Source organism: Eleutherodactylus coqui, chromosome 5 (assembly GCF_035609145.1).
Source record: "Eleutherodactylus coqui strain aEleCoq1 chromosome 5, aEleCoq1.hap1, whole genome shotgun sequence".
Taxonomy (NCBI): Eukaryota; Metazoa; Chordata; class Amphibia; order Anura; family Eleutherodactylidae; genus Eleutherodactylus; species Eleutherodactylus coqui.
The window spans coordinates 224,976,466-225,004,381 of record NC_089841.1 but is presented as its reverse complement, the minus strand read 5'-3'; the positions used below and the strand labels follow the sequence as shown (position 1 = coordinate 225,004,381).

Genomic DNA, 27,916 nt, shown 5'->3' with positions numbered 1-27,916 from the left:
TATATGAGATGTCTATGTGGGGGGTATATGAGGTATATATATATATATATATATATATATACACACACATACACATGAGGCATGTGTATATGGGGTATGTTATGTATATATGAGGTGTGTGTGTATGTCTATGAGGTGTATATATATATATATAATATGGGTTGTATATATATATATATATATATATATATATATGAGGTGTGTGTATATGGGGTACATATGTTATGTATATATGAGGTGTGTATATATGAGATATCTATATGGGGTGTATATATGAGGTGTGTGTGTATATATATATATGAGATGTCTATATGGGGTGTATACGAGGTATATATATGGGTTTTATACATATACATATGAGGTGTGTGTATATGGGGTATATATTTTATGTATATATGAGGTGTGTGTGTGTATATATATATATATATATATATATATATGAGATGTCTATATGGGGTATATACGAGGTATATATATATATATATATATACACATATATACACATATGAGGTGTGTGTATATGGGGTATATATGTTATGTATATATGAGGTGTGTGCGTGTATATATATATATATATATATGAGATGTCTATATGGGGTATATACGAGGTATATATATATATATATATATATATATACACACACACACATATATACACATATGAGGTGTGTGTATATGGGGTACATATGTTATGTATATATGAGGTGTGTGTATATATATATATAGGTTGTATAAACATATGAGGTGTGTGTATATGGGGTATATGTTTTGTATATATGAGGTGTGTATATGAGATGTCTATATGGGGTATATATGTTATGTATATATGAGGTGTGTGTGTATATATATGAGGTGTATATGGTGTATATATATATATATACACTACCGTTCAAAAGTTTGGGGTCACATTGAAATGTCCTTATTTTTGAAGGAAAAGCACTGTACTTTTCAATGAAGATAACTTTAAACTAGTCCTAACTTTAAACAAATGCACTCTATACATTGCTAATGTGGTAAATGACTATTCTAGCTGCAAATGCCTGTTTTTTTGTGCAAAATCTACAAAGGTGAATAGAGGCCCATTTCCAGCAACTATCACTCCAGTGTTCTAATGGTACAATGTGTTTGCTCATTGGCTCAGAAGGCTAATTGATGATTAGAAAACCCTTGTGCAATCATGTTCACACATCTGAAAACAGTCTAGCTCATTACAGAAGCTACAAAACTGACCTTCCTGTGAGCAGATTGAGTTTCTGGAGCATCACATTTGTGGGGTCAATTAAACGCTCAAAATGGCCAGAAAAAGAGAACTTTCATCTGAAACTCAACAGTCTATTCTTGTTCTTAGAAATGAAGGCTATTCCATGTGAGAAATTGCTAAGAAATTGAAGATTTCCTACAACGGTGTGTACTACTCCCTTCAGAGGACAGCACAAACAGGCTCTAACCAGAGTAGAAAAAGAAGTGGGAGGCCGCGTTGCACAACTAAGCAAGAAGATAAGCACATTAGAGTCTCTAGTTTGAGAAACAGACGCCTCACAGGTACCCAACTGGCATCTTCATTAAATAGTACCCGCAAAACACCAGTGTCAACATCTACAGTGAAGAGGCGGCTGCGGGATTTTGGGCTTCAGGGCAGAGTGGCAAAGAAAAAGCCATATCTGAGACTGGCCAATAAAAGAAAAAGATTAAGATGGGCAAAAGAACACAGACATTGGACAGAGGAAGACTGGAAAAAAGTGTTGTGGACGGATGAATCCAAGTTTGAGGTGTTTGGATCACAAAGTAGAACGTTTGTGAGACGCAGAACAAATGAAAAGATGCTGGAAGAATGCCTGACGCCATCTGTTAAGCATGGTGGAGGTAATGTGATGGTCTGGGGTTGCTTTGGTGCTGGTAAGGTGGGAGATTTGTACAGGGTAAAAAGGGATTCTGAATAAGGAAGGCTATCACTCCATTTTGCAACGCCATGCCATACCCAGTGGACAGCGCTTGATTGGAACCAATTTCATCCTACAACAGGACAATGACCCTAAACACACCTCCAAATTGTGCAAGAACTATTTACAGCAGAAGCAGGCAGCTGGTATTCTATCGGTAATGGAGTGGCCGGCACAGTCACCAGATCTGAACCCCATTGAGCTGTTGTGGGAGCAGCTTGACCGTATGGTACGCCAGAAGTGCCCATCCAACCAATCCAACTTGTGGGAGATGCTTCTAGAAGCGTAGGGTGCAATTTCACAAGCTTACCTCAACAAATTAACAGCTAGAATGTCAAAGGTGTGCAATGCTGTAATTGCTGCAAAAGGAGGATTCTTTGACGAAAGCAAAGTTTGATGTAAAAACAATGTTATTTCAAATACAAATCATTATTTCTAACCTTGTCAATGTCTTGACTCTATTTTCTATTCATTTCACAACGCATGGTGGTGAATAAGTGTGACTTTTCATGGAAAACACAAAATTGTTTGGGTGACCCCAAACTTTTGAACGGTAGTGTATGTATATATATATATATATATATATATATATATGAGGTGTGTGTATATATGTTATGTATATATTATGAGGTGTGTGTGCGTATATATATGAGATGTCTATATGGGGTGTATATGGTGTATATATGACGGGTGTGTATATATATATATATATATATATATATATATATATATATATATATATATATATATATATATATATATATATATACATACACACACACACACACACGAGGTGTGTGTATATGGGGTATATATGTTATGTATATACCGTATGAGGTGTGTGTGTGTGTGTGTGTGTGTGTATATATATATATATATATATATATATATATGAGATGTCCATATGGGGTGTATATGGTGTATATATGGGGTGCATATATGAGGTGTGTATGTGTGTGTATATATATGAGATGTCTATATGGGGTGTATATGTTATGTGTGTATATATATTTTATATATATATGAGATGTCTGTATTGGGTGTATATGGTGTATATATGAGATGTGTGTGTATATATATATATATATGAGATGTCTATATGGGGTGTATATGGGGTATATATGGGGTGTGTGTATGAGATGTCTATATGGGGTATATATGTTATGTATATATGAGGTGTGTGTATACACATGAGATGTCTATATGGGGTGTATATATATGAGATGTTCATATGGCGTGTATATGGTGTATATATGAGGTGTGTGAGTATATATATATATATATATATATGAGATGTCTGTATGGGGTGTATATATGAGGTGTGTGTATATATATATGAGATGTCTGTATGGGGTGTATATATGAGGTGTGTGTGTATATATATATATGAGATGTCTGTATATGGTGTATATATGACGGGTGCCTCCCTAGCACACATGTACAGCCGCTCACCAGGCGCCACTATACATCATGCCGGCCGGACTGCCCCGGCTCCTCACACAGAGAGGCGGGGAGCGGGGACTACGAGTCACAGAGAGCTGACGGCTGTTATTGGCGAGGTGAGCAGGAAGAGGAGGCCGTGTGTCCCCGTGTTGCTGTGTCCGTTGCGGGGCGGTACACGCCGGGGAGCAGGAACAGGAAGCTGAGGGGGAAACCGAAACTGAAGCGGAGCCGGTGACTGCGGGCGGGAGAGCGGCCAGATGTGAGGCGGCAGCCGATCTACGGGGTCTCCTGGTCCCTGCTTGCTGTGAGGGGGCAGAGCGTGGGGTGAGTGTCCAGCTGTGCCTGCAGGCAGACGTGCCCTGCCCCGTAAGGCAGATACTCCTGGAGTGCCCTGCCTGACAGCAGCCAGCCCAGGGGTGCCACACAGCAGCCAGCCCAGGGGGTGCCACACAGCAGCCAGCCCAGGGGGTGCCACACAGCAGCCAGCCCAGGGGGTGCCACACAGCAGCCAGCCCAGGGGGTGCCACACAGCAGCCAGCCCAGGGGGTGCCACACAGCAGCCTGCCCGGGGGTGCCACACAGCAGCCTGCCCGGGGGTGCCTGACAGCAGCCAGCCCGGGGGTGCCTGACAGCAGCCAGCCCGGGGGTGCCACACAGCAGCCAGCCCAGGGGGTGCCACACAGCAGCCAGCCCAGGGGGTGCCACACAGCAGCCAGCCCAGGGGGTGCCACACAGCAGCCAGCCCAGGGGGTGCCACACAGCAGCCAGCCCAGGGGGTGCCTGACAGCAGGGGTGTCGTGCCTGACAGCAGCCTGCCCGGGGGGGTGCCGTGCCTTACAGCAGCCTGCCCGGGGGGTGCCGTGGCCCGGTGAGGCAGCCACTCCCTTGCTCAGCCTAAAAAAAAAATGTCATTTAAAAAAATAAATAAATAAAATACTCCCCTGTTCCTCCCCGCAGTCTTACTTACTGCACCTGCTCGCCGCTGATCTCCCATTGGCTCCTGCAGTCCCGCGGCTCACCTCACCCAGCCGGATTCTTCTTCTTCCGGTGACGTTAGGTACTTTGCTGGCAGTCTCCTTGCTGCAGGCCAATGTACACCGTGTCACTGGTGATGTAGGGTTCCCTGCCTAGCAGAGAGTGCTGAGTGCTGTGGCCGGCTGATCCCCAGACTACGCATGCACGCTGTCTCGTCGCGGGTGTTCCTATACTAACCCCGCGAGACATCGTACATGCGCAGTCCCAGCAGTAGCCCGGCATAGCATTCGGTGCTCCTGCTAGGCAGTGGACGCTGTGTGACATAACCTACACTGACCTGCAGGAGGCAGAGAGCCGCTGCAAAAGGCCGCCTGCACACGGGCGGAAATCCCACGACGGTATTTCCCGCGGGATTTCCGCCACTGAAAGTTTGCATAGGAGTGCATTACAATACGCACTCCTATGCAGACCGAAATCTCGCGCGGCAAAGAAACCGCGGCATGTCCTATTTTTGTGCGGGGCACGCACTCACCCGGCCGCCGGCTCCGGTCTGCGCATGCGCCGCAGCCGGCACATGAAAGAGCAGGGGCCGCCAGGCTCGGGTGAGTACGCGCTAATCACTGCAGGCTCTCGGGTCGGGTCCCGCGGCGAGAATTCTCGCTGCCGGATCCGACCCGCTCGTCTGCAGGCGGCCAAACAAGAAGAGGAGGGTCCGGCTGGGTGTAGGCCAGGGGAGCCAGGGGACTGCGGGAGCCAGGAGAAGAGCGGCGAGGAGAAGATGTGGTTATTATTATTTTCAATAACAAAACCCCTTTGCGATCTTTTCCTCTAATCTGGCAATTGGATTAACCCCTGAATCACCGACCCTTCTGAAGTAACGGGTGACTATTGCCATGTAGTACTGTAACGCTCAGGAAAGCCGTCCAGGCCCCTCTTGTACTCTAAGGCCTCATGTCCACGGGGAAAATATGATTTAGGATCCGCAGCGGATTACCTGCACGCGGATCCGCACCCCATAGGGATGCATTGACCACCCGCGGGTAGATAAATACCCGCGGATCGTCAATAAAAGGGATTTAAAAAAAAATGGAGCATGAAAAAATCTGGACCATGCTCCATTTTCGAGACCTAAAATAGGAATTTAAAGAATTTACTCACCCGCAGCGGGCCGCGAAGCTCTGCTCTTCCTCACGGCCGCATCTCCCTTGCTTCGGCTCGGCGGATGTGCCGAAGAGCAGAGCAGAGCTTCGCCGCCCGCGCCGGATAGGTAAAGTCTTATTTATTCGTATTTTCAGCGCTCATGTCCGCGGGGCAGGAGGGACCCGCTGCAGATTCTACATGTAGAATCCGTAGCGGGCCCGATTTTCCCCGTGGACATGAGGCCTTAGGCCCCATGTCCACGGGAAAAATCAGGCCTGCTACGGATTCTCCATGGAGAATCCGCAGCGGGTCCCTCCTGCCCCGCGGACATGAGGCATTAAATCAGAATAAATTTACGCACAGCGGTCCGGGCAGGTCTTCTCCTCTTCACGGCCGGATCCTCTTTCTTCGGCCCAGCGGATGTGCTCGGCACGCCGGGTGCGTGCCGCGTGCATGCGCTGGGCACATCCGCCGGGCAGAAGAAAGAAGATCCTGCCGAGAGGGAAGGAAGATCTGCATCGCCCGTAGCAGGTGAGTTTAATTCAGGCGCGGGTCTCCGGACGGCTTCCATAGGCTTCAATAGAAGCCTGCGGGAGCCGTCCCCGCGGGAGACCCGCACGAAAATGGAGCATGTCCATTTTTTTTTTTTTTTTTCATGCTCCGGGATTTTTGTAATTCACTTTTATTGACCATCCGCGGGTATTTATCTACCCGCGGGTGGTCAATGCATCCCTATGGGGTGCGGATCCGAGTGCGGGTGATCCGCTGCGGATTTAAAATCTTCTTTTCCCCGTGGACATGAGGCCTTAGCGGGTTCACATCTGTGCTGGAACCTCGTTCAGAAGGTCCGCAGTGCATTCGCTCAAAATACTGGAAGGAAAAGCGCTGTATGCAGACTAAAAGCCGGGCAGCTGGGTGAAAACCGGACAGACCCCATTATAGTCAATAAGGGTATGCTTGGCACTTTTCGGTTCTGTCCTGTTCGGAGCTGTTCCGCTTCCTTGCTTCCCGAACGGAGCAGGAAAACTGGACCCCGAGCGCAGATGTGCAAGTGCCCTTCCATAGTCTCACTGCTCTTACAGTAAAGAACCCCCTTCTATGTTGATGTAGAAACCTTCTTTCCTCTAGACGTAGAGGGCGCCCTCTTGTTACAGTCACAGTCCTGGGTATAAATACATGAAGTTTGTATGCCACGGTCTAAGCTAGTTAAGGCTACAGAGAAAAAAGTATATACAGCTATAGCATTTGTTATAAGGGGCATATTTACAGTATGGCTGCCTGCCCACGGCTGCCATGCCCGCGGGAGCCCCCGCCCGGGAGCTGGAGCCGGTTCACCGCCAGTCAGCCTATCTGACAGGCTGACCACAGAGAATCGCGGCAAAGAGCAGCATGCTGCGATTTGCCGGCCACGAGCGGAGAATCGCAATCAATTTTGAGCGATAATTATTACGTGTAAACGGACCTCTAATTATTTCAGCCGCTAACACTCGCTGTACCGGTGAATGAGAACAATGGAACATTCGAAATTTAAACAGAGCGATTAGTGAATGAGCCAACGATGATTCTCATGCATGAAATGAACGATACGAATTATCATTCAAATTCGAACGATTCAGCGTTTGTTTTTTTTTGTGTGTGTAAAGCCCCATTTACACGGGACGACTGTCAGGCAAACGCAGGGGCGAGGACATGTATAGTTGGCCCAACAGTCGTCCCGTGTAGATGGGCCTTTAGTCATTCCGTGTAAACACACCTTTGCTCGTCTCTGACATGTCAGTTACCATATCCTGCACTCACACTTCCTCCTCACACCGGCTGTACATACAGCCACGTCTACATAATGCCTCCTCTGGTTTTAACCCATTGTGATAGGTGTGGTTGGCAAGAATGGAGGGAACAGTGAAATAGTTTCTTGAGGTGTGGAGAGGGATACTGCTGGAGCGATGCGGGACACGTAAACAACATTAGATATGCACTTCTTCACTCCGTGTTGGTACATCTTGTATCTCATTCATTATGATTGGAGCTTCTAAAAGATTCATGATGATCAGAATGCGGCAGGAATCATAGGAGTGGCTTGTGTTTACACAGAAGTTTCTCTCATCTGAGAAGTCCTTTTGTCTACAATTTCCCTCATACAGACTTCTATTAAAGGGGTATTCCCAAAATTTATTTATTACTAATTCACAGGATTAGTGATAAACGTCTTATGGGCGGGAGTCTGTGTGCTGCGGAGACCTCACGGTCCCTAGAATAGGGGTCCCATGTCATCCTCTTCACTATAGGATAACTGCCCCCTCCCCCCCCCCCCCCCCCGCCCCACCATAGTGACATGGAGAGCGAGTGCAGTGGTGGCTAAGCATGCGCTATGCCACTCCATTCATTTTAATGGGGCTCACTAAAATGGCCAAGTGGATGGCTAGCTCCAGCAGTCCCATTGAAGATGAATGGAGTGGCACCGCGCTTTCTTGCCCACCGCTGCATTCAGTCTCCTCTCTGCGGGCGTGCAGTCAGGAGGGGGGCACAGTACCGCCATTCTCAAGATTAGTGAGATGACTGATGTATTGTGGCAGAGTGACGAGCAAGAATACTAAAGTGCTCTTGGGTGACTAAAAAAATTATAGCCCAAAAAAGTGATACGCTCCTATTTTTGCTCCTTTCCTCCCAAAAAATAGAATAAAAGCTACCACAAAGTTGTATGTAGTCCAAAATGATACTGTTAACAACTAAAGTTAAAAAAACAAGCCCCCACACAGTTCTGTTGACAGAAGTATAAAAATCTTATGGGCTATGCAGCAACATGAAAAAGTTTTTTCTTCAACGTGCAGAAGTAATAAAGCATAAAAACAATTTGTTATTGCCATAATCGTATTGACCTGCCGAACAAAGGTATTGCATCATTTTGCATGCTGTACTGCAGTAGGAAAAAAAAAGTGAAATTTCTGCCCCCCCCCAACAACAATTAAAGGGGTTGTCCCGCGGCAGCAAGTGGGGTTATACACTTCTGTATGGCCATATTAATGCACTTTGTAATGTACATTGTGCATTAATTATGAGCCATACAGAAGTTATCAAAAGTTATTCACTTACCTGTTCCGTTGCTGGCGTCCTCGTCTCCATGGTTGCCGTCTAATTTTCGCCGTCTAATGGCCAAATTAGACGCGCTTGCGCAGTCCGGGTCTTCTCCTTTTCTCAATGGGGCTCCGTGTAGCTCCGCCCCGTCACATGCCGATTCCAGCCAATCAGGAGGCTGGAATCGGCAATGGACCGCACAGAAGCCCTGCGGTCCACCGAGGAAGAAGATGCCGGCGGCCATCTTCAGCAGGTAAGTAAGAAGTCACCGGAGCGCGGGGATTCAGGTAAGCGCTGTCCGGTGTTCTTTTTTTAACCCCTGCATCGGGGTTGTCTCGCGCCGAACGGGGGGGGGGGGGGGGGGGTTAAAAAAAAAAAAAAAAACCCGTTTCGGCGCGGGACAACCCCTTTAAAGAAAAAAATTTTAAAAAGAAAACCTCTCTGCGCTGCACCCAGTTTGGGCCTTTATGATGTGGCAACTGTTCTTTCATCCTTGCCTTCTTGGAGACATAACTTTTTATTTTTTTCTGTAGAAATGCCCAGTAAGGGCTTATTTTATTTTTTTAATTAAATCTCGTTTCTGAGTGGCCAACACTTTCAAATCTGTAGACCAGGCAGCTTGCTGGAGAGATGGACAGGCTAGGGCAACACAGCGACTTTGGCCATGGTACAGGTTACACAGCCAGAGATCGTAGTGTAGACCTGCAATATCACAAACTAATGGAAGTCAACAATACGGTGGCATGACCCAATGATCTCAAGAACTGAACTTTTTGTAATTACAGCATCTTTCAAGTTGCAACATGCACTTCCATTGAATGCAACATGTGATACGGGCGGGCATGGAGGCATACAGGTTCCGTATGGTATCCTGAGTATATCGCACCACATCTGCTGTAACTGAGCCTGTAGATCGTGCAAACTGGTGGGCTGTCAAAGTTGTCAACCCAGATGGTTTTGTTGGAGATAAATCTGTTGACCCGGCAGGCTATAGAAGTGTAACAATGTTGTGAAGACATTCCTGTGATGCCATTGTGTGTGCGGCCGAGCATTATCCTGCAGGAAAATGCCTCTTGGAAGCCGCCATGAGAGGAACACATCTGGCTACAGGATGTCCTGAACATATTGCTGAGCTGTCATTCTTACCACTACTAGGGGTGGCCAACTGTCGTATTCGACGCGCCCCCACCCCAAGAAGCTGCTGGTGCTTGTCGGATGATCCTCTCTACTGGTGATCTGTCGAGGGCGTCAAATCCCTGTCCTGAGCCCGATCGCCTTATGTGGGTACCCTCACGCATTCACTGTTCCCAACAACTACTAACAGTCTGGTCAGAACGGCCCAGATTCCCATCAGTTCGTCAATACAACTATCCAGCTTCTCGCATTCTAATAATGCGCCCCTCTCTCAAACTCTGTTAGCTGGCTAAAATCTTTGTGTCATACAGATGTCTAGTGACCACCAAGCTCCACATAGGTGAAAAAGAGGTCCACTACACACAAGTAGTCTCTAAGAGCCTTTTTATACGTCAAGGGTGGAATCTCCTTGAGGCCTCAGGTGGTAAAGCCCCATATAGACACGATTATCGCTCAAAAGACATCTTTTGAGTGATAATTGTTGTGTGCATTTACACCGCAAGATGATTGCTCAAAATTCGCTAAAAAGGCAGTTTGAGTGATTGTTTTGAGTGTTCACTTTGCATAAGTGTGTAAATGAAGGCTCACGCTGTATGCAGAAGACAAGCGGGAACCGATCTTCTGCATAAAGCTGTTGTCTTCTTGGAGCGCTCAGCTGGTATTCAGCTGAGCGCTCTGAGCGGTGTATGTAGAAGACAGGCAACCCCGCAGTGATTTTCGGGGAAGGGCTTTAAATATAAGCCCTTCCCTGAAAAATCATTCTTAGCATGTGTAAAAACAGTATATATACTCACTGCTCAGCTGCGTGTAGCCGGGTCTTCTCCCTGCACTGCTTTGAAGTTGTCTTTGAAGTTCTTTCATCATGCTGAAAAAGCTGTATCTCATTGGCTGAGCGCTCAGCCAATCACAGGCAGCGCTTGGCCATTCAGTGGCCTTAAGACCATCCAGTTTATATAAGCGTTCAATAACAGGACATCTGGTATGTATTCAGACCTCTTCACAGCCCACGATATAACGTACTTTTTCTGTTTTTACAGGCTGGACGCTGTGGCACATATTTTCTCCAGGAAGGGATCAGACTATGAACAATGGGGCTGCCTATACACTTTGTTGCTGATCCGCAGGGATGGTGTTGTGTCGGAGTTATATTTTTAATCTGGCTCTATAACACAGTATTTATTCCAAAACTCATCCTCTTCCCGCGCTTTGAAGAGGGACATGTAACTGCTGCTGAAATATGGGGTAGGTTACCAGGTCACTTCTTTTCTTTCTGTTTTTGCACGTTGTAATTCCAGGTTTAGTAATAAAATGCACACCTTGTGGTCATACCTCTTTATTTTATTGTAGTAGCCTTCTCAGTATAAACCTCTCAGCTATTAAAGGCTATGTTCACTTGTGGTAGATTTATTGAATAAAGTTTCTGCCATGTGTGATAATGACCACCAAACCCCAAGTGCCCCTGCCGAATCCATGAGATGAACCAACTGTTTTCCTGGATCTGCTTCTCTCTTCCTAAAATTTCTTTTTGGAATAGAAGCATGGCTTCTTCACTGATTCTACCTCTTACTGCACTTTATCTTGACTGACTTCTATCAGCCTATTATTCTTATTCCCTTCCTCACATTCATCTTTCTGGATGTACAACGCTCCTGGCCTAGTTTTTTAGATGTACAGGGCTCCATAGTGCGAATAAAGTAGAGTACAAATACAACCAAAAAATGATAAATTGCCATTAAAGGGTTTTTCCCACAATTGAGCTGTATACTTGGTTGTTTCCTTCACTCCCATGGGCTTTGAATGATGTGACAGAGCCCCTTCTTAATGCTGCGGTGTGGTGAGAAAAACCAGGGGGCCTTGGAACACCCATTCTGGTACTGGTGGCGATCGCAGCGATCATGCATTTATCACCCATCCTGTCAGTAGGTGATAACTTGGGTAGCCCTGTGACATTTTGGTAATGCTTCGTATGACATACTCTATTCAATTATTGTACTAAGCCTTCACTGTGGGACTACTTGGCTTCTTAAGTTAAAAGGGTATTCCCATCTCGGCGGTTCACAGCGAAGATGGGAAACCACTGTTATAGTTACCGAACGCCCAGTCAGTAACTACGAAAACTCCCGAGCTTTTCAGTCCAGCTCTGGTTCCGTTGCTCTCATTCGATGTAGTAAGAGCTGTGGATAAGGCACTGGACTGAAGTGCTCGGCTGTTTCCGACAGGTGGTTGGAAACAGAGACCCGGGTTTTCTCATGTCATCCATGAAAAGCCAAAGTAGGAACATTCCTTTAATGTTAGCCAGGTCCTGGCACAGTGACCCATTAACAGCAATTCTATGCCTAAACTAGAGTGTCACATAAATTGGTGATCCTGGGGGCAGGGGTTTTATTGTCTTATCAGTAGGCCCAGTAAAAAATACTAAGTTGACATCTCCCAAGAATTAAAGGGGTTTTATCGCCATAGACATTTATGGCATATTCACAGGATGTACCATAATTGTATGACAGATGTAGGTCTTACTTCAGGGACCTGTACCTATGTCTATAATGCTTGCTTGCATATCTCCTGTAGAAATGAATGGAGGGAACCATGTGCGTGACCAAGTCTCCTTCTGGATGCGCTTGTGGGATGTGTGTCAGTAGACTCGCTTTATGGAGATAGGTGCAGTTGGCAGATGTTGGGACCCACACCTTTCAGACACCTAGTATATGAAAGATCCAAACGTGATTGAAACACCCCATTGGCTTATAATTGGGTTTGTTGAATTTCCGAAGTTTTGACAGCAACAATGTCACTAAATCCTAAACTGTTGTCTTATAAAGTACCCGGAACCCTGAAGTAGTCTTGCAAAACAGGAGACCGATCCATCACAGCATTGTAAATGGAGGCCATGAAGCTAATGCAAATTGATGTATTCATAAGGGTACGTGACTAAATTTGCAATCCATGTGATACACCCAGTAGAAGTACATTACTATGGAAAATTGGGTATCACCATAATGCCATATTTTCTAGGGGGAGAATCTGGTGTTGCATATAGCCCAAAACTCTGCTTCATGATGAAGTTATGACTGTGCTTTATACTGTGAACTTAGCTAAATGTTGAACTTTTGAGCAAAAAGTCTACATAACCACTGACTGAAACGTTTCTTTTATTTTATGTCAATTGACAACATTAGTGTATTTTTTTTTTTTTTTTAGGAACTCCTCATTAACCTGGTATTATATTTAAGACGAAACATGCTATTAAAAATACACGGTTTCCAATCTGTTATATAGAGATTGCTAAGACCCCATTTACACTGACAGATGATCACTCAAACGACAGTTTGAGTGATCATCTTTGCATAGTTTATAGTAGCTAAATAGCTACATAAGATCTGTGCAGGTGGGACGGGACATCGCTGCTGTCCCTTGGCGAACAATACAGCTATTTTGCATAAGCAAACAGCTGTATTGTTCTCCAGGATTACAGCTCGTACCCCGCTGTGAACTACCAGGCGAAAGAATCTTATCAGAGCTGCCGACTGTGATAACAACCTGCACCGCTGATAAGAGTTCATCCCTCAATTGAAGAAAACTAGAATTGAATGAGGAACAACTCGTGCACGCAAACTGCATGATGTCCCTGCATTTAGACACAATGGTTATCGCTCAAAAGACGGCTTTGAGCAAATTTTGAGCAAGAATCGTTGTCTAAATGGGTGTTTACACTCCTAGTTTTGGTGCCAGAGGTCAGCTAAAAACACCCCTGTTACATGAATGACTGCATATCCTGACAACCGTGTAGTAAAGAATTACTTACATAGTTGATGTGTTTTTGTGTCTTTCAGCTTATTATATCACTTCCTTATTTTGTGTGGTTTCACTGTTAAGAGCATCAACTGCAGATCCTGGTAAACTGCAAGATAGTCCAAAAATCCCCCTTACAGGTATTGGTTGTAGCTTACAAACTTTGTAACAATACAATGGCAACTTTAGGGGAAAGCTAGCAAATGTAAAATGATCTAACTTGGAAAATATTAGTACTAAACCTATTCACAGAGTGGCATTATGGCAGATCCTCGGTATCCATAAGAGACTCGGACTAAGGCCGGCTTCACACGAGCGTGACGGGCTCCGCCGCGTAATATTCCGCAGTGAAGCCCGTCACGGCGCCCCCCAGAGACCCCATACTTACCAGCGGAAGATAGCGTGAAGACGCTTCCCCGCCCACCGCCGTCGCGTCACGTGACACGCCCACCGCGTCACATGACGCGGCCGGTCGCATCACGTGACACGCCCACCGCGTCACATGACGCGGCCGGCCGCGTCATATGACGCGCGGCGGTAGGCGGGGAAGCGTTTTTTCACGCTATCTTCCACTGGTTGCAGCGGGAGATAGCGTGAACGGACGGCTTCCATTGACTGCAATGGAAGCCGTCAGCGCGTACACCCGCGGCAAATAGAACATGCTGCGGGTGAGGACGGGTGATTTCAAGGTGCGTAATTCCGCGGTGGAATTCCGCATCGTGAGCATTGTGCTATTAGGTTCAATAGAACCTAATAGCAGGGGGCAACGCAGCGGATTTTTGCCGCGAATTTACGCGGCGTAAATCCGTTCGTGGGAAGGAGGCCTAAAGCTCCAGTACTGTGAATCTAGTAGACAGCCTGCATTCTTCGCTCTCTCTCTTCATGTTAATGTTGTAGCCACTGGCCAGTCTGTACTGCATTAGATTGTATATTTAGGATGTTTTTGTATTTGCCAACTTCTCAGAAAACTATTCTAAATTAAGCCAGAAAAATAAACCGCTGAATAACTGTAATATTTTTCTACTTTCTATAGAAAAAGAATTTTGGGAACTATGCAACAAATGCAATATGATGAGACCAAAGCGCTCCCACCACTGCAGTCGATGTGGGCACTGTGTCAGAAGGATGGATCACCACTGTCCGTGGTAAGTGCCAAACCTTTTTTTTTTTTAAATTACAATCAAATTAACATACTGATCTAAGGGCTAATTAACTTGTAGTTTCAACTAAGCACGATTTTGGGTTTTCTTCAAAATCGTGAAATCCATATTGGCCCCGCCCATGTGGGCAGAGCTAATATCTGGGATGAGAACACCACTGCTGGACTGACAGCGAGGAGAGTGGGGAGCAGCAGAGTAAGTACTGGACATAGGCATGAGCACTGCAATGGTGTCTTCAGCTACCTGCTGTATTAGGGATCTGATGTAGGTAGGTGTGTGCTATAATGTCTGCGGCCGCTGTCTCCGGAGGATCAGTATGAGGAGTAGCAGCTGCAGCTTGAACTTTTATGAGATCAGGTCGGGCTGTCAATGCTCTGCTACCCAATCTGTATGAAAGTTCAAACTTCAGCCATAACTCCTACTGAGCTTCAGCCGACATAAACGACATTAAAACGAATGCTCAATCCAGCATCCATGTACAAGGTTGGGTTCCCACTTTGCACTAAGACCGGGTCCGATGGAATGTCTGCAGCGGTGATTCCACTGTAGATCAGCCACGGAAAGCCTGACTCCAAACCCAAACCATTTTGTGCTTATTTTAAAGCTTGTTTCATCGTGAATTCCTGTGCGAAATTCACTCCCCCATTGAGAGGGGGTGAATTCCGCAGCAGTAGTGATGGTCATCTTTCACTTTTTAACATTGATGAAATAAAGTGGATTTTTAATAATTTTTCTGGGTCTATGGATGAGCTGGAATGTCTGTTAAAGTCACTTGGTTATTTGGATGGTCATACACGTCCGTGCTCTCCTGTGGATCTGGACTGCGCTGGTGAGCTGGTTCTTTACTTTCTGTCTGCCATGACCTACAGAACACGTTTGTGGGGTCCCACAGAGAATGTTCGGTATCAGAGCGAAATAAGGACTATGAACCTACCTGCGTATACTGTTAAGAAAGCTGTCCCATTACTAGATTATGAAAAAATGTGACATACCTGTGAATTTGCCACGAATGGTTCCTTTTTTTAAATAAATAGTTCCAGGAAAAAATCTTAGAGGCATTGTTACTTAAAAATTACATTAAAGGGGTTCTGTCATTAGAAAAAAAAAATTCTATACTTACCTAGTCCTTCCCCGTCAGTCTTCTTGCCGCATCTTCTCCGATCTCCTGTAGTCCCCCCAGGTCACCTCACCTCCAGCTGGCCCATTCACAGGCAGTCTCCTTGCTGCAGGGCAATGTACGTAGCGTTCACCGCCTAGCAAGGAGTTCCGAGACTGCGTGCGCACAATAGTATAGAAAGACTCGAGGCAAGACCGCGCTAATGTGCAGTCTCGGCAATAGCTCGGCATTCCTTGCTAGGCAGTGAACGCTACATCACTAGCGACGTAACCTACACTGACCTACCGGAAGAACAATGCAGAGGATGGACATTCCATAACAAAAGGAGGATCCGGCTGGAGGTGAGGTGACACGGGGACTGGAGAAGTTCAACGAGAAGATGCGGTAAGAAGTCTGCCTGAGGAGGAGGAGGAGTTTCTGTAGGTTTTGACTGACAGAATAACGTTTTCTGCTATTCTGCTCCTGGAAAAAGAAAAATTACTGTCCGTGAAAGTCAATGGGTTTAGTTAATTGGGATTTACAGGAGTTGGATGTTTATGACCTATACCAAGATTGGTCATCAGTATCAGATCAGGATGGAAGGGGCGGGTCCATCGTTTTGGGATTCTTGCTGATTTAACTGTTTGAAGTGGCCACGGCGCTTGGCTATGTTCTGCAGCCACTTCATTGCATACTAGGCACAGCACTGTATATTTCATAGTGGCTATGTCTAGTATTGCAGCTCAGTCCCATTCTCTTGAAAGGGACTGAGCTGCTCTTGGGGCACGTAACCGATGAACATGTCACAAGCCTGAGAAGAAGCCACAGTGCTCACCTAAGTGCTGCAGCCTCTTCAATCAACTGATCGTGCTGGGTTCTCAAGCAGCGGACCCCTCTGATCTGATATTGATGACCTATCTTAAGGATAGGTCATCAATATTTTAGTCCCAGTAACTTGTATAAACATGGATCAGTCATGAGATGGAAGCCTTTATACCAGAATGTTCTCTTTTTGATAAAGTAATAATTGTTGACTTTTCCTGCAGGATCAACAACTGTGTTGGAGAAGATAACCACTGGCTGTTCCTCCAGCTCTGCTTCTATACGCAGCTCCTGAGTGGCTATACGCTCATTCTAGATTTCTGCCACTACTATTACTTTTTGCCAATGAAAGCCATCAACTGGGTATGAAACCTTTTCACTTTATAGTTCCTTTTTTCTAGATAATAAGAATGAAAATTTACATAATAGAGGGGGACAATGGTACAGAGCTGCGTTGTGTAAAGACCATTCCACGAAGCTGACAAGACCATCATCTGTTGTGCTGCGTGAACATAGATATGCATATGAATCATCATTTTTGATCTTTGGAAATTGGCAGGAATAGGGTAAATGAGTAGCATGCCATTTCCAAGATGCTGTGTAACTTAATGGCAGTAGAGCATGACAGCATCTCCATTCTTTATTAAATGGAAGGCGTACTTGTAGTATGGCCCCATACAGCACCGAGGTTCTACAGAGAGAGAATTATGGTTATGTATAGACGGAGCATGCAATTTTCCACATTTTTGGAGTTTTCGGGCAGATTAGGAACCCAAAGTGCCCCAGGAAAAAAAAATAGTGACCTCATGTTATAGGGGGGCCCAAACCAGCTACATTTGGGGCAAACACAAATAGGCAAGGGTCAGAAACTACCAGCCGCAGAACAGTAATAGAGGAGAAGCATATGAGGTGTTCTTAGCTCGCTGTAGCAGATCTTTTACAAATTACTGAACATATTAGAACTGGAGGTATACATTAACCCTTTGCAATCCAATTTTGGATTCAGGGTTTCCTATGGGGCATTCTCTTTCTGTCATTATACAATGGCGCCGTCTGCTGGCTAGAGCTAGTGCTGTAGTATGTGAAATGCCGGAGAGGCCTCCGACAACAGAGCGATTGGCAATATATAGTAAGAATACCCTGCCGGATGTCTTCCGACATCAGAGCTGCACAGGCTTCAATCAGTATGTAGGAAGACGTCAGACAGTAGATTGGAAAAGGTTAAGGTGCCACCTATCACTTTCCTTTTTCTTCTCCACTGCGCCCAGACTGCCATGACGACTTCTCTGTGTGTCAAATTATACAGAGACAAGTTGTGACAGACAACTTTGATTCCTTAATTACCCAGCCACATTTCATCGTCTTCTGAATGTGTACACGACCTACACATCTGCAGTGTCCCAGGTACCCATTTAGTGCCACAGATTAATAGTATCCCACTTTTCGTGCTGCCTGTAGTGGTGGTTTTTTTTTTGTTTTTTTTTTTCTTTTTTCGCTTTACACCTGTGAGTTAATTATCCTTTTCCACCTGGTGAAGTTTGCAGTAACCATTTTTAGGCCTCCTTCACACGGGCGACAATGTCGCGTTGCTATAATGCTACAAATCGCATGTATGTGAAGCCCATGTTTCCCTATGGGTTCCTTCACACATGCAATGTTTTGTAGCGTGCTACAACCCGACACAAAAACCTTGCGCGTCCGACGATATGCCCGTGACTCCCGAGGTTTTGTAGCCCAAATTTCTTTATTGAGCCTTCCTCTCTGTTTCATCGCACGAAAACGCGATTTTCATGCAGTGCGATGCAAATTTGACAGTAGGAAATCCTACTGGCAAAGCCTAAACTAAGCCTTAGCTGCAGGGAAAAAATAACAAGAAAAGCAGATACATCACCTTAGAAGCGCTCTCCACCGCCGCAGCGTCTCCTTGGGTCCTGGCACTGTGTCTCTGCATCATTTTCTGGCCGGGAATTGAAAAATGCCCGGAAGCAGTGCCGGGACCCAGAGAAAAGCTGTGGCAGCGCCCCAGACAGTGCAGAAGAGGTGATGCATACTTTTTTTTTTTTTTCAGCTACAGCTTATTTTCGGGGTGACTTTTATATTTTAAGGACCACCCTCCTCCCCCCGAAAATCCTCTCATGTGATGCTACAAAGTCCCACAACTTTGGTGCCGCGATATTGCACGGACCGGCATTGTGATATCGCTGCGGTTTTTCTCACGCGATGCCGTATTGCCCTTGTGAAGGAGGTGTTGCTGTGACTCACTTCATGTCCAAATTTTACTGAAGGTAGACTTTAATAAAAGCAACAAGTAAGCGTGGTTTCACACCTGCGTCGTGGAATTTCCCCATCTGAACCACTCCGCCTCAGGTTGGAACAGAACCGTGCCAAACAGACCCCCCTCGACGATCAAACGCTTCGTTCGGTTTCCTCATAGTGCTTTTTCTTACGGTATTTTGAGCCGGATCTGCGACAGAACCTCCTGCCGGAGGCTCCGACGCAGTTGTGAGACCGGCCTGAGATCACATACCAACAGGTAAAATGCCTTCTCACTGCGTTATTATGAAAGTGCATTAATTTGATGTTGTTTGGTCCTTGCAGGATTTATTTGTATTTCGCCATGAACTGGCACTGCTTAGGATATCAACGTTTATGGGTATTGTCATGTTCGGAGGAATGTGTAGCTTGTTCTACACACAGGTTGTTGGCATTCTAACGGTAAGTAATAATTTGTGTGCCGCTACGTTTTTCTAGGTCGTGCTCCTTGTAGTTTTGCCTGCAGTTTACTAAATTGCAGCTCGTTTCGGTTCACGTGTGCACAGCACTTAAGTGTAGTCTTCTCATGTAGAGTCTATTTTCTGCATACATATTAAAAGGCTGACTTGGCTTGTTCTTCTGTATTGTTAATTGAATATGGGGTCAATCCACACGTCTGCCTGGTGTTGTGCTCCTCGTTTGCTGAAACCGAGATGATTTGCTAAAAAGAAAGAAAAAAATAATCTTGCTGGGCCTGGGTAATTTGATCATGATTGGAGTAATGATCCTTCTCCTCTAATGCTGGTGTATACATTTTGCACAAGCAGATTATCTGTGACCCAGATAAAGTAATTAGACTTTACCCAGACACTTGTATAGCATGGATCTGGTAATCTTATTTCCTAAAGTTAGAAATGTCTATTTCATCATAATGTGGCCAGATGTTTCAGCTGGCTTACCTCCTTCACACAGACTAATGTCCCACAAAGGCCCCCTGCACACAGACGGAAATTCCGCGACGGGATTTCTCGCAGAATTTTCGCCTGTACATGCCTGCATAGGATTGCATTACAATACACAATCATATGCATAAGGCCGCAATTTGTCTTCGCGAAATCACACCGCCGGCTCCGGTCTGCGCATTTGCCGGCAGCCGGCACATGAAAGATTCGGAGCTGTGGGAGCAGGTGAGTGCCGCGCTGCTCTCTGCAGGGGCGCGGGTCTGGTCGTCCTTAGACAGGATGCCAGACTGCACTTGCACGGACGTCACCGACAGATTGTCGGCGCTCGTGCAAAGCGTTTAGACAAGCAGATCACCGATGGCTTCTCGCTCGGCGCTTTACATTCTAACTACTTGGTTCCTTATTGATTAAGGGAATTTAATGGGCCGTTAATATGATTAACACAAAGTTCAGGTAGAATTAGTTATCCAATTAGAAGTGAGTTGGACGTATTAACCTTCGCACCTTTTTTTTTTTCTTGCATTATCTTTAAGCCGAGTGTTGTGAGTTTTTCGTGTAAGGTGGTATGATTGACTTTCTTCCGTCTTATCCTCAGCCCCATGCCATGGTGGTTTTCCGTAACCATTGCCTATTGCTGCGTTCTGGATAATCCCAAAGTAATGAGCAGTGTATTGGCCTTGTGACATTTCATAGGGCTTGAGCTGCGTACGGACTTATTTCACACCTTCGAATGTTGCCATCATGTTCCCCATTTTACGCTTTGATGATCATTGCACTGTAAGAAACACCATGTTTATGCCAGTGATGTGCTGGCTCTGTAGAAGGAACTGACAGATCTTATTTGGCAGTGGTTGCTTAACTTTGCAGATTTGCTATATCACTTCCTTTGTTTGCCAACCTGTTAATAAACCATGATAGATTTACAACCAGTTACTGTTTTTTTTTTTTTTTAATTGCTTCAATACATCTCAAATAGAGATGAGCGAACGTGCTCGTTTAAAAAAAGCGATACTCGTTTGAGTAATTGCTCTAGAGTAACTGCCTAATCGTGCGAAAAGATACGGGGGGTTGCATGTGGGAGAGAGAGCTCTCCCTTGTCCCCCCCCCCCCCCCCCCCCGCTCCACCCCGGCACCTTTCGCCCCAGTAGGCAGTTACTCTAAAAAAAAAGCGATGCTCGTTCTAGTAATTGCTCTAAACGAGCACGTTCGCTCATCTCTAATCTCAAACAAGAAATGCAATCAACTTTGCAGATAGCCCTAGTAACATACAACTTAGCTTGCCATTTAGTGTATTCAGCACCTATGCCCCCACGTCTTAATCTGCAGACAGTAGAACTGGATAGAGGGAGGTAATACCTGATCAGACTACACATGTGGATTGTTTGTAGTCTGTAACCATGACAATATATTTATCTGCATAAGAGCTGTACACTGTGCACAGAAAAGCGTTTTTGCAATTGCTTCACCAATGTGATGTCTGTAGAGAAATATGGTAATACATGATGCCAGGGAATGTGCTCTTTCTCAAGGAGTTTTTGTCATGAGATCTTCGCTTTTTAATTACAGAATTTTGAACATTTTTAGATCTGAAAGAAAAAAAAAATGGTGATGAAGATAGACATGGCCTTTAACCCCTTCCCACTGCAGGCCGTACATTTACGTCCTGCAGCGTTGGGGTATTATGAAGTGAGATCGCGAGGTGACCTCTCTTCATACAGCGTGGGTGCCGGCTGTTTATTACAGCTGACACCCGTGTGCGATAGCTGCGATCATGGCTATTAACCCTTTAAATGCCACTGCAGCGTCATTTAAATCCCCCCCCCCCCACACACACACACGTGATGAGATTGCAGTGACATGCGGGTGTCATGGCTGCCGAGGGCTTTCTGAAATGTCCCAAGGCTGTCTTAGAAGACTGCCTTTCAAGCCATTCTCGTGGGGTGGCTTGATAGACCACCTGTCAGATTGCAGTATGACATAATGCTATCGCATTACATCATACTGCAGGAGCGATCAAAGCATCACTAGTTGTGGTCCCCTAGGGGGCTAAGAAAGTAAAAATCTATAACAAAAAAAAAAAAAATCACTTGGAACAAAAATACATATTTGGCATCCCCGTGTTCATGTAAGTCTGATCTACCAAAGTAGCGCATTATTTTCCCCGCACGGTGAGCGTCGTCCAAAAAAGAAATAAATAAATCGCCCTATATCCCAGAAAAAAATGCAATAAAAAGCTGTATGTGTTCTGAAATGGCACTAACGCAAAGTACACGACGTCTCACAAAAAATGAGCCCTTGTACAACTACGTCGACGGATAAATAAAAATGGTATTGTGCACAAAAGATGGCAGCAGGAAATTTAAAAAAAATGTCTTTGGAAAAAAAAAAGTAATACAGCAAAAAAAAAACTATACAGGTTTGATATCGCAGTAATCGCACTGACCCATGGAATAAAGTTATCAGGTCATTTTTGTTTTGTGCGCCGCAGAAACAAAACGCACTGAAAGATGGCGGAATGTCTTTTTTTTTTTTTTTTTTTTTTTTCATTTTATTCCACGTAGAATTTTTAAAAAGGTTTTTCAGTACATTATATGGTACATTAAATAGCACCATTGATAAATGCTACCTGTTCCACAAAAAACAAGCCCTCATACAGCGACGTCGATGAATAAATAAAGGAGTTACGATTTTTTTTTTTTAAGGGGGGGGGGCGCTTCATTAAGGGGTTAAAGGGTTTGTTCAAGTTGTATCATTTCAGTACAACTCCTATCCCACTAATAACAAATAAGCATATACTAACCTCTTCCCCACTCCCATAGTGCCAGACCATGGTGCTCGTGTCTCGGTTTACATCTGCCATGTTGCCCGGTTTATGGGACGTCACATCGGCTTCAGCCAATAACAAATCTCAACTATTGATCACTGAGCTCTGTTATTGGCTGCAGTCCCTGCGACATCCCATAAACCGGGCAAGACTACAGATGTCAACGGAGACCGGAGCAGGGGACTGAGTACCGTCACGAGGCACACCAGGAACTGAGGGTGGTAAGCCTATTCTTACTGGTTATGTTACTCAATGGGAAAGTTGTTGTACTGAGATGAAGCCATGTGCAATATTTAATAACATTTTGGTGTTATTTAAAGGATAAGAATGGAAAAGGATTTCTTTGCTGATGCTAAAACGTATTCCATATGTAAAAGGGGGGCTGATGTAGTGTAACCTGAAAGACCTTGCTTAAGAAGTCGGTTTCTGATGACCTATCCCCTATTTTTAAATCACGTTTTTGTGTTAAACGTATTTTTTTTTTTAAAGACTTTTCGGTCACATGATTTTTTTGCCCCACCCCCACCCCCGGCAAATCGAGCACTGCACAGGTTATAGAGCATGTCTAGAACCGTCTCCAATACTATGTCAATAGGTTCCCTTATGTCCATTGTGTGAATGGCCCACGAAGCGGCCATAAAGAGTTTCTTGAAATTTTCTTAATGCTTTTTAAATGTAGCTCAAGAAAGATGGCCGCCCCTCACAGTCATGTATAGACAAGAGCATAAAAAATTCTGCACTGAGGAAATAAAACCCGATTTTTAGGAAAATGTTAATACAGAAAATAAAACTGGTGATCTAGTCCCTTTTTAAAGGGGTATTGCCAATAAAGACATTTATTACCTAACCAAAGAATTAAGGGGTCAATGTCTGACCGCTGGTGATCCCATTTAGAGTTACAATTCTTGGGATCGATAGGGATCACCAGCGGTCAGACATCGATCTCCGTTGACCCCAAGAATTGTACCCTCGAATGCTCCTGTGACTGAAGTGATGTTGACCACCGCACCATTGACTTCTATTGGACGGGCAGAGATGCATACGCTCACAATCTCCTTCTGTCCCATACGAGTGAATGGGAAGATGGTCACACATATGCATCACCTCTCCGTTTGCAGGGACATTCAGCAGTGTAGGATCACCGGGGGTCCCAGCAGTCAACCACAGGCAATCAGACACTTATCCCCTATCCTGTGCATAGGAGCTAAATGCCCCTTGTGATGCAACGCCTTTAATAGCTCTATATATATATATATATATATATATATATATATATATATATATATATATATATATATATATATGCCCACATTGATCTGAATGAATATTATTCCAGTGTGTGAACATTAATGAAGACCGTGACCTCTAACTCAGATTTCCCCTTTTTTAGGACATGACTACTATAGAGAAGATGTCCAGCTGTTGTGATGAAATGTACGTAACCGTTCTTACTACATACATAAGACCTAATTTTGAAATATGGATTACACTTCCTTCCTTTGCCGTTATTACATGTTAAATATTATCCCCACACATTGATATAGAAATGAGCATCCTTACACTTTATGCGTCTCCACAGTGTGTGCCTGTAATATATACAAATCTAACATCTATAGAGCCGAAGACCTCGTTCACATGGTGGATTTGGGGGTGGATTTCGCTGCCAAATCCATGGTGAAATCTGCAGTGTTTTAGCACTGTGGTGCGGAATAAGTTGGCGCTATACAAATAAAGATGATGATTATTACTCCTATAGAATGCCATGAAACACCCTGATTTTTTTTTTTTCCACATGCAGATTTTGAATTTTTTTTGTTATGGAAGAAAAAAAATTTAATTTCTGTAACTTTTTCCACTCTGAGACCACTCTAGTCAGCTGCACGTTTTGTTTTCTCTTCTTGACTCGTGCTAAATTTATGTGTGCATCCAACCTTTTTAATAGCCTCTGTGAACGTGCTTTAGGGGCCCTTCTAGAGATGGCAAGAAATTGTTAAGATTCTTACTGACTGTGGGAATCTAAACAATTATTGTTCATTCGTTGATCAGTTTCTGCGGGCATAAAAGGTGAGCGATGGATCGGCCCGTGAAAACAGGCAGCCGTTCTCTGTGAATAGAGAAATGGGCCAGCCCAATCTCCAACAGGACATCCTGTGTAAAAGGACCCTAAGAATTGAAATGATAATAGTCCATCCTATACTGTGATGTACAGTGGTACCTCGGGTTGCGAGATGCCTCAGCTTGCGAGCTTCTTGACTTGCATGCTGGCTCGGGAGGCGGTTGAGGGAGGGGTAATACTCACCTACCGTTGGGTCCCTCGCGATGGTCTACGGCGCTGCTGCAGGCTGTCGTGTCCTCCTCCATGCTGACAGAGCATTTCTTTCTGGAGGCGGGTTTCAATGGGGAAACTAACTACATGTAGTGTAGTTAGTTTCCCCATTGAAATGAATTGAAATGCCATTAATCCGGAACGCCTTAATGGCATTTCAATTCATTTCAATAGGGAAAAGTGATTTAACATGTGAGTGTTTTGGGGAGGGGGGGAGAGAGATCACATGGCGCTTAATCGAGTAATCAGTTACTCAAAAATATCAATGCTCGCTCGAGCATCAGGCTTGAACGAGCATGCTCGCTCATCTCTAGTTAGCACTGCTGCCTGGCATTGCTAGAGTTCTAGGTTTGAATCTGACCTTCATAGGGATTTGAACCTGGGACCCCACCATTGCAAGGCAGCAGTGCTAAGCCTACACTCCTCTCCTTTCTGCGCAAAGCCGAGAGATGTTACTTTGGCAAATTGTTTTTGAATTTTTTGCTAAAAATTGGATCGAACCCCATCGTCCCGATTTTTATTCCCTATTCGCAGCGAGAAACACTCGTAGACACATCTTCTGGATGTCTGACGGGAAGGGCTCATTAATTCATGCTTATGCCACATTCTGACCCTCGCAACATTATAGTGCAATGGAAATCTAGATCATTCTGACCTGGCAATGTCTTTCCACTGCTTAGTGATCCAGTTTTGAACTCTTTACCCAACTGGTTTCCCTCAAACTGTTCTAGTTCATCCAACTAACTTGTCGAAACACAACTTGTTCCTTAGCATGGAACAGCAGCATTACATGCAGCTGCAACAATCCTCCCAACACTTCTTGTCAACACATTGTTTACATCCGCCGGATCCCCTTTTTGCAGTATGATTTTCATCGGTCTCACCATTCTTGGTATACTCTTGATACCTTTTGCATGGGAAAACACCACTAGGCCATCCTTTTTTTTTTTTGTTTTTTTTTAAAGGAACTACTAGTCCAGCGTTGATGATGATACGTCATTTAAAGTCGCGCAGTTCACTGCACTTTTTTAATTTTTTCACTTTCTAATGTGGATTCAAACCTGCTTGCATGTCTAATTTGCATACTGGAAAGCTCCAATCATCAAAGGGCAAGTGTCTTTAATAAAGTGGCCCTTGAGTCCCAAAAGACTTTTTTTTTTTTTTCGTTTTCTAACCGGATATTTAAAATGCACCGCACACGTGTAAACGGTGCCACCAAATCCTGATGCTGAAAGAAAAAACCACAAACTACCGGCATCTATTGTTTGCTCTAATTTCCATTAGTTTGCCGTCCTTATTGGGGAAGGGAAGCAACATTTTTCATCTTTTTAGGATTCTGTTTTTTTTTTTTTTGTTTTGTTTTTTTTTGTTCTTATAAGGGTTTTTTTCGATAAGACAAAATGGTATTTTCAAGGTTCAAAGAGGTATGAAAAGACTTGCCACTGTTCGGCTGACATGAATTCTTGTCATCCCAGGATTGTCTACAACTTCAGAAGTTGCCCTCCGTTGATTGACAATAAAGTTTCAGCCCCTGCTAGGTGGTGTTAAAACGCAGCTGCATGTCACAATGAAAGGAAAGCTGCATTTGTGATGCTAGGAAACACAATTCATCTAAGCCTTCTAATAGATCCCCAGCCAACCCTGTATTGTCTACGCTGACTGAAATGCACCATGGGAATGCCGTCTTTCACTAATAATGCTGTCTTCTGTAGATCGAGAGCTCGAAAACCATGGCAGCAGACCTTCTCAGAAGTTTTTGGCACACGCTGGAAGATCCTGTGGTTCATTCCTTTCAGGCGGAGGCGACCACTGCGAGTCTCCTACTACTTTGCCAATCATGTCTAAACAGATGGATGGTGGGCACAGATGGGTCTGCTACGCTGGAAGCAAGTTACAGGTTTTATCATAACAGTGCTATGACAGTCTTCAAGTCAATTATAATCCACCCACCAATCTTAGACATCACAAAGTGCCCCAGGCTTTGTTTTAATAGTGATCTCAATGCAGTTGTGGGAACGGTACAAGATATGTATTTATGTGCTGAACGTTGTATCCTTTCAAGATGTCCTTTTCCCCCTCAGGACACGTCGAGCACCCTCAGGCTAAGAACTAAAACTATGGATTAAGATTTATGTCAGGCAAAAGTTTTCAACTGCTCCCTTTTTTTATTTTTTTTTATTTTCTTTGCTTTTATCGATGCACTGACAATTTCCGACACCTGGAATCCGTTCTAATTGTTTTGTCTTTGTTTTTTGTTGTGTTTTTTTTTTTCATTTTCAATTTTTTTATTCTTTTTAATGAACCAAATAGTATTTATTTTTGTACAATATAAAACATAATATGTTTTTTTAACCATTTTTGTTGTTTAATATGTCAGTTTTATTTTTCTGGATTAATGCTGTATATAAAGTATAAACATAACTGACTGTAAGTCAATATACTTTTAACTTAAATGGTCAGATTTTATAAATCGTCACTATACAAAGTTATTTTAATGTAAATGATTGCTACTGCTCGCTCTTTGACGGATTATACGGTACTCTGTAATTGCTGTTTTTTTTAATTGGTAATTTGGTTACCGTTTTGATTTTTTATTTTTATTTTTTTGCTGCTCCATATTGATATTGTGTTAATGAAATATTTAACAGTGTTTTTGTTTTTTCTTATATTCCGGTGTTGTCTTTGCAAATACAGATCTGAAAATTGGTCGTGGTTCTAATATTATCATTTTTAATTAAAGCAATTCCAGTACTTTCTACCGCAATACACATACATAATAGGAGAAAAAGTTATGCTAAAGAGTTTTAAAATCTTTCAACTGACCATGTCTGGTTAGTGAGGGTTTGAGCGCCGGACTTTTTTTTTCCTCTTCAGCACCGACAATCATTGCATATGAAAGTTGTAATAAATGGGTGTAAATGAAACTTTTTGGGTTTTTATTTACTTTACATCACCATTGAGCGGACTTGTTTAACAGGTC

The 27,916-nt window shown here is 44.1% G+C and overlaps 1 protein-coding gene across 2 annotated transcripts; it reads left to right on the top strand.

Moving 5' to 3' along the window:
- The first annotated feature begins 3,510 nt into the window (after nucleotides 1-3,510).
- Nucleotides 3,511-27,854, top strand: ZDHHC21 (zinc finger DHHC-type palmitoyltransferase 21). Of its 2 annotated transcripts, XM_066604277.1 has the most exons (8): nucleotides 3,511-3,707; nucleotides 10,742-10,946; nucleotides 13,535-13,633; nucleotides 14,527-14,638; nucleotides 16,796-16,934; nucleotides 19,170-19,286; nucleotides 24,001-24,044; nucleotides 26,649-27,854. In XM_066604277.1, exons 2-8 carry the CDS (start codon nucleotides 10,793-10,795, stop codon nucleotides 26,779-26,781), a joined length of 798 nt encoding a protein of 265 aa, XP_066460374.1. In that variant the 5' UTR covers nucleotides 3,511-3,707; nucleotides 10,742-10,792; the 3' UTR covers nucleotides 26,782-27,854. The 2 variants fall into 2 exon arrangements, with proteins under 2 accessions (XP_066460374.1, XP_066460375.1); XM_066604278.1 differs by lacking the exons at nucleotides 24,001-24,044; nucleotides 26,649-27,854 and adding an exon at nucleotides 20,382-20,725.
- The last annotated feature ends 62 nt before the right edge of the window (nucleotides 27,855-27,916 follow it).

Excerpts from the sequence above, each read along its gene's own strand:
- ZDHHC21 (XM_066604277.1), top strand. The coding sequence starts at position 10,793 with ATGGGGCTGCCTATACACTTTGTTGCTGATCCGCAGGGATGGTGTTGT. Across the intron at positions 10,947-13,534 it reads AACTGCTGCTGAAATATGGG|CTTATTATATCACTTCCTTA; the intron begins GTAGGTTACCAG and ends TGTGTCTTTCAG. Across the intron at positions 16,935-19,169 it reads CAATGAAAGCCATCAACTGG|GATTTATTTGTATTTCGCCA; the intron begins GTATGAAACCTT and ends TGGTCCTTGCAG.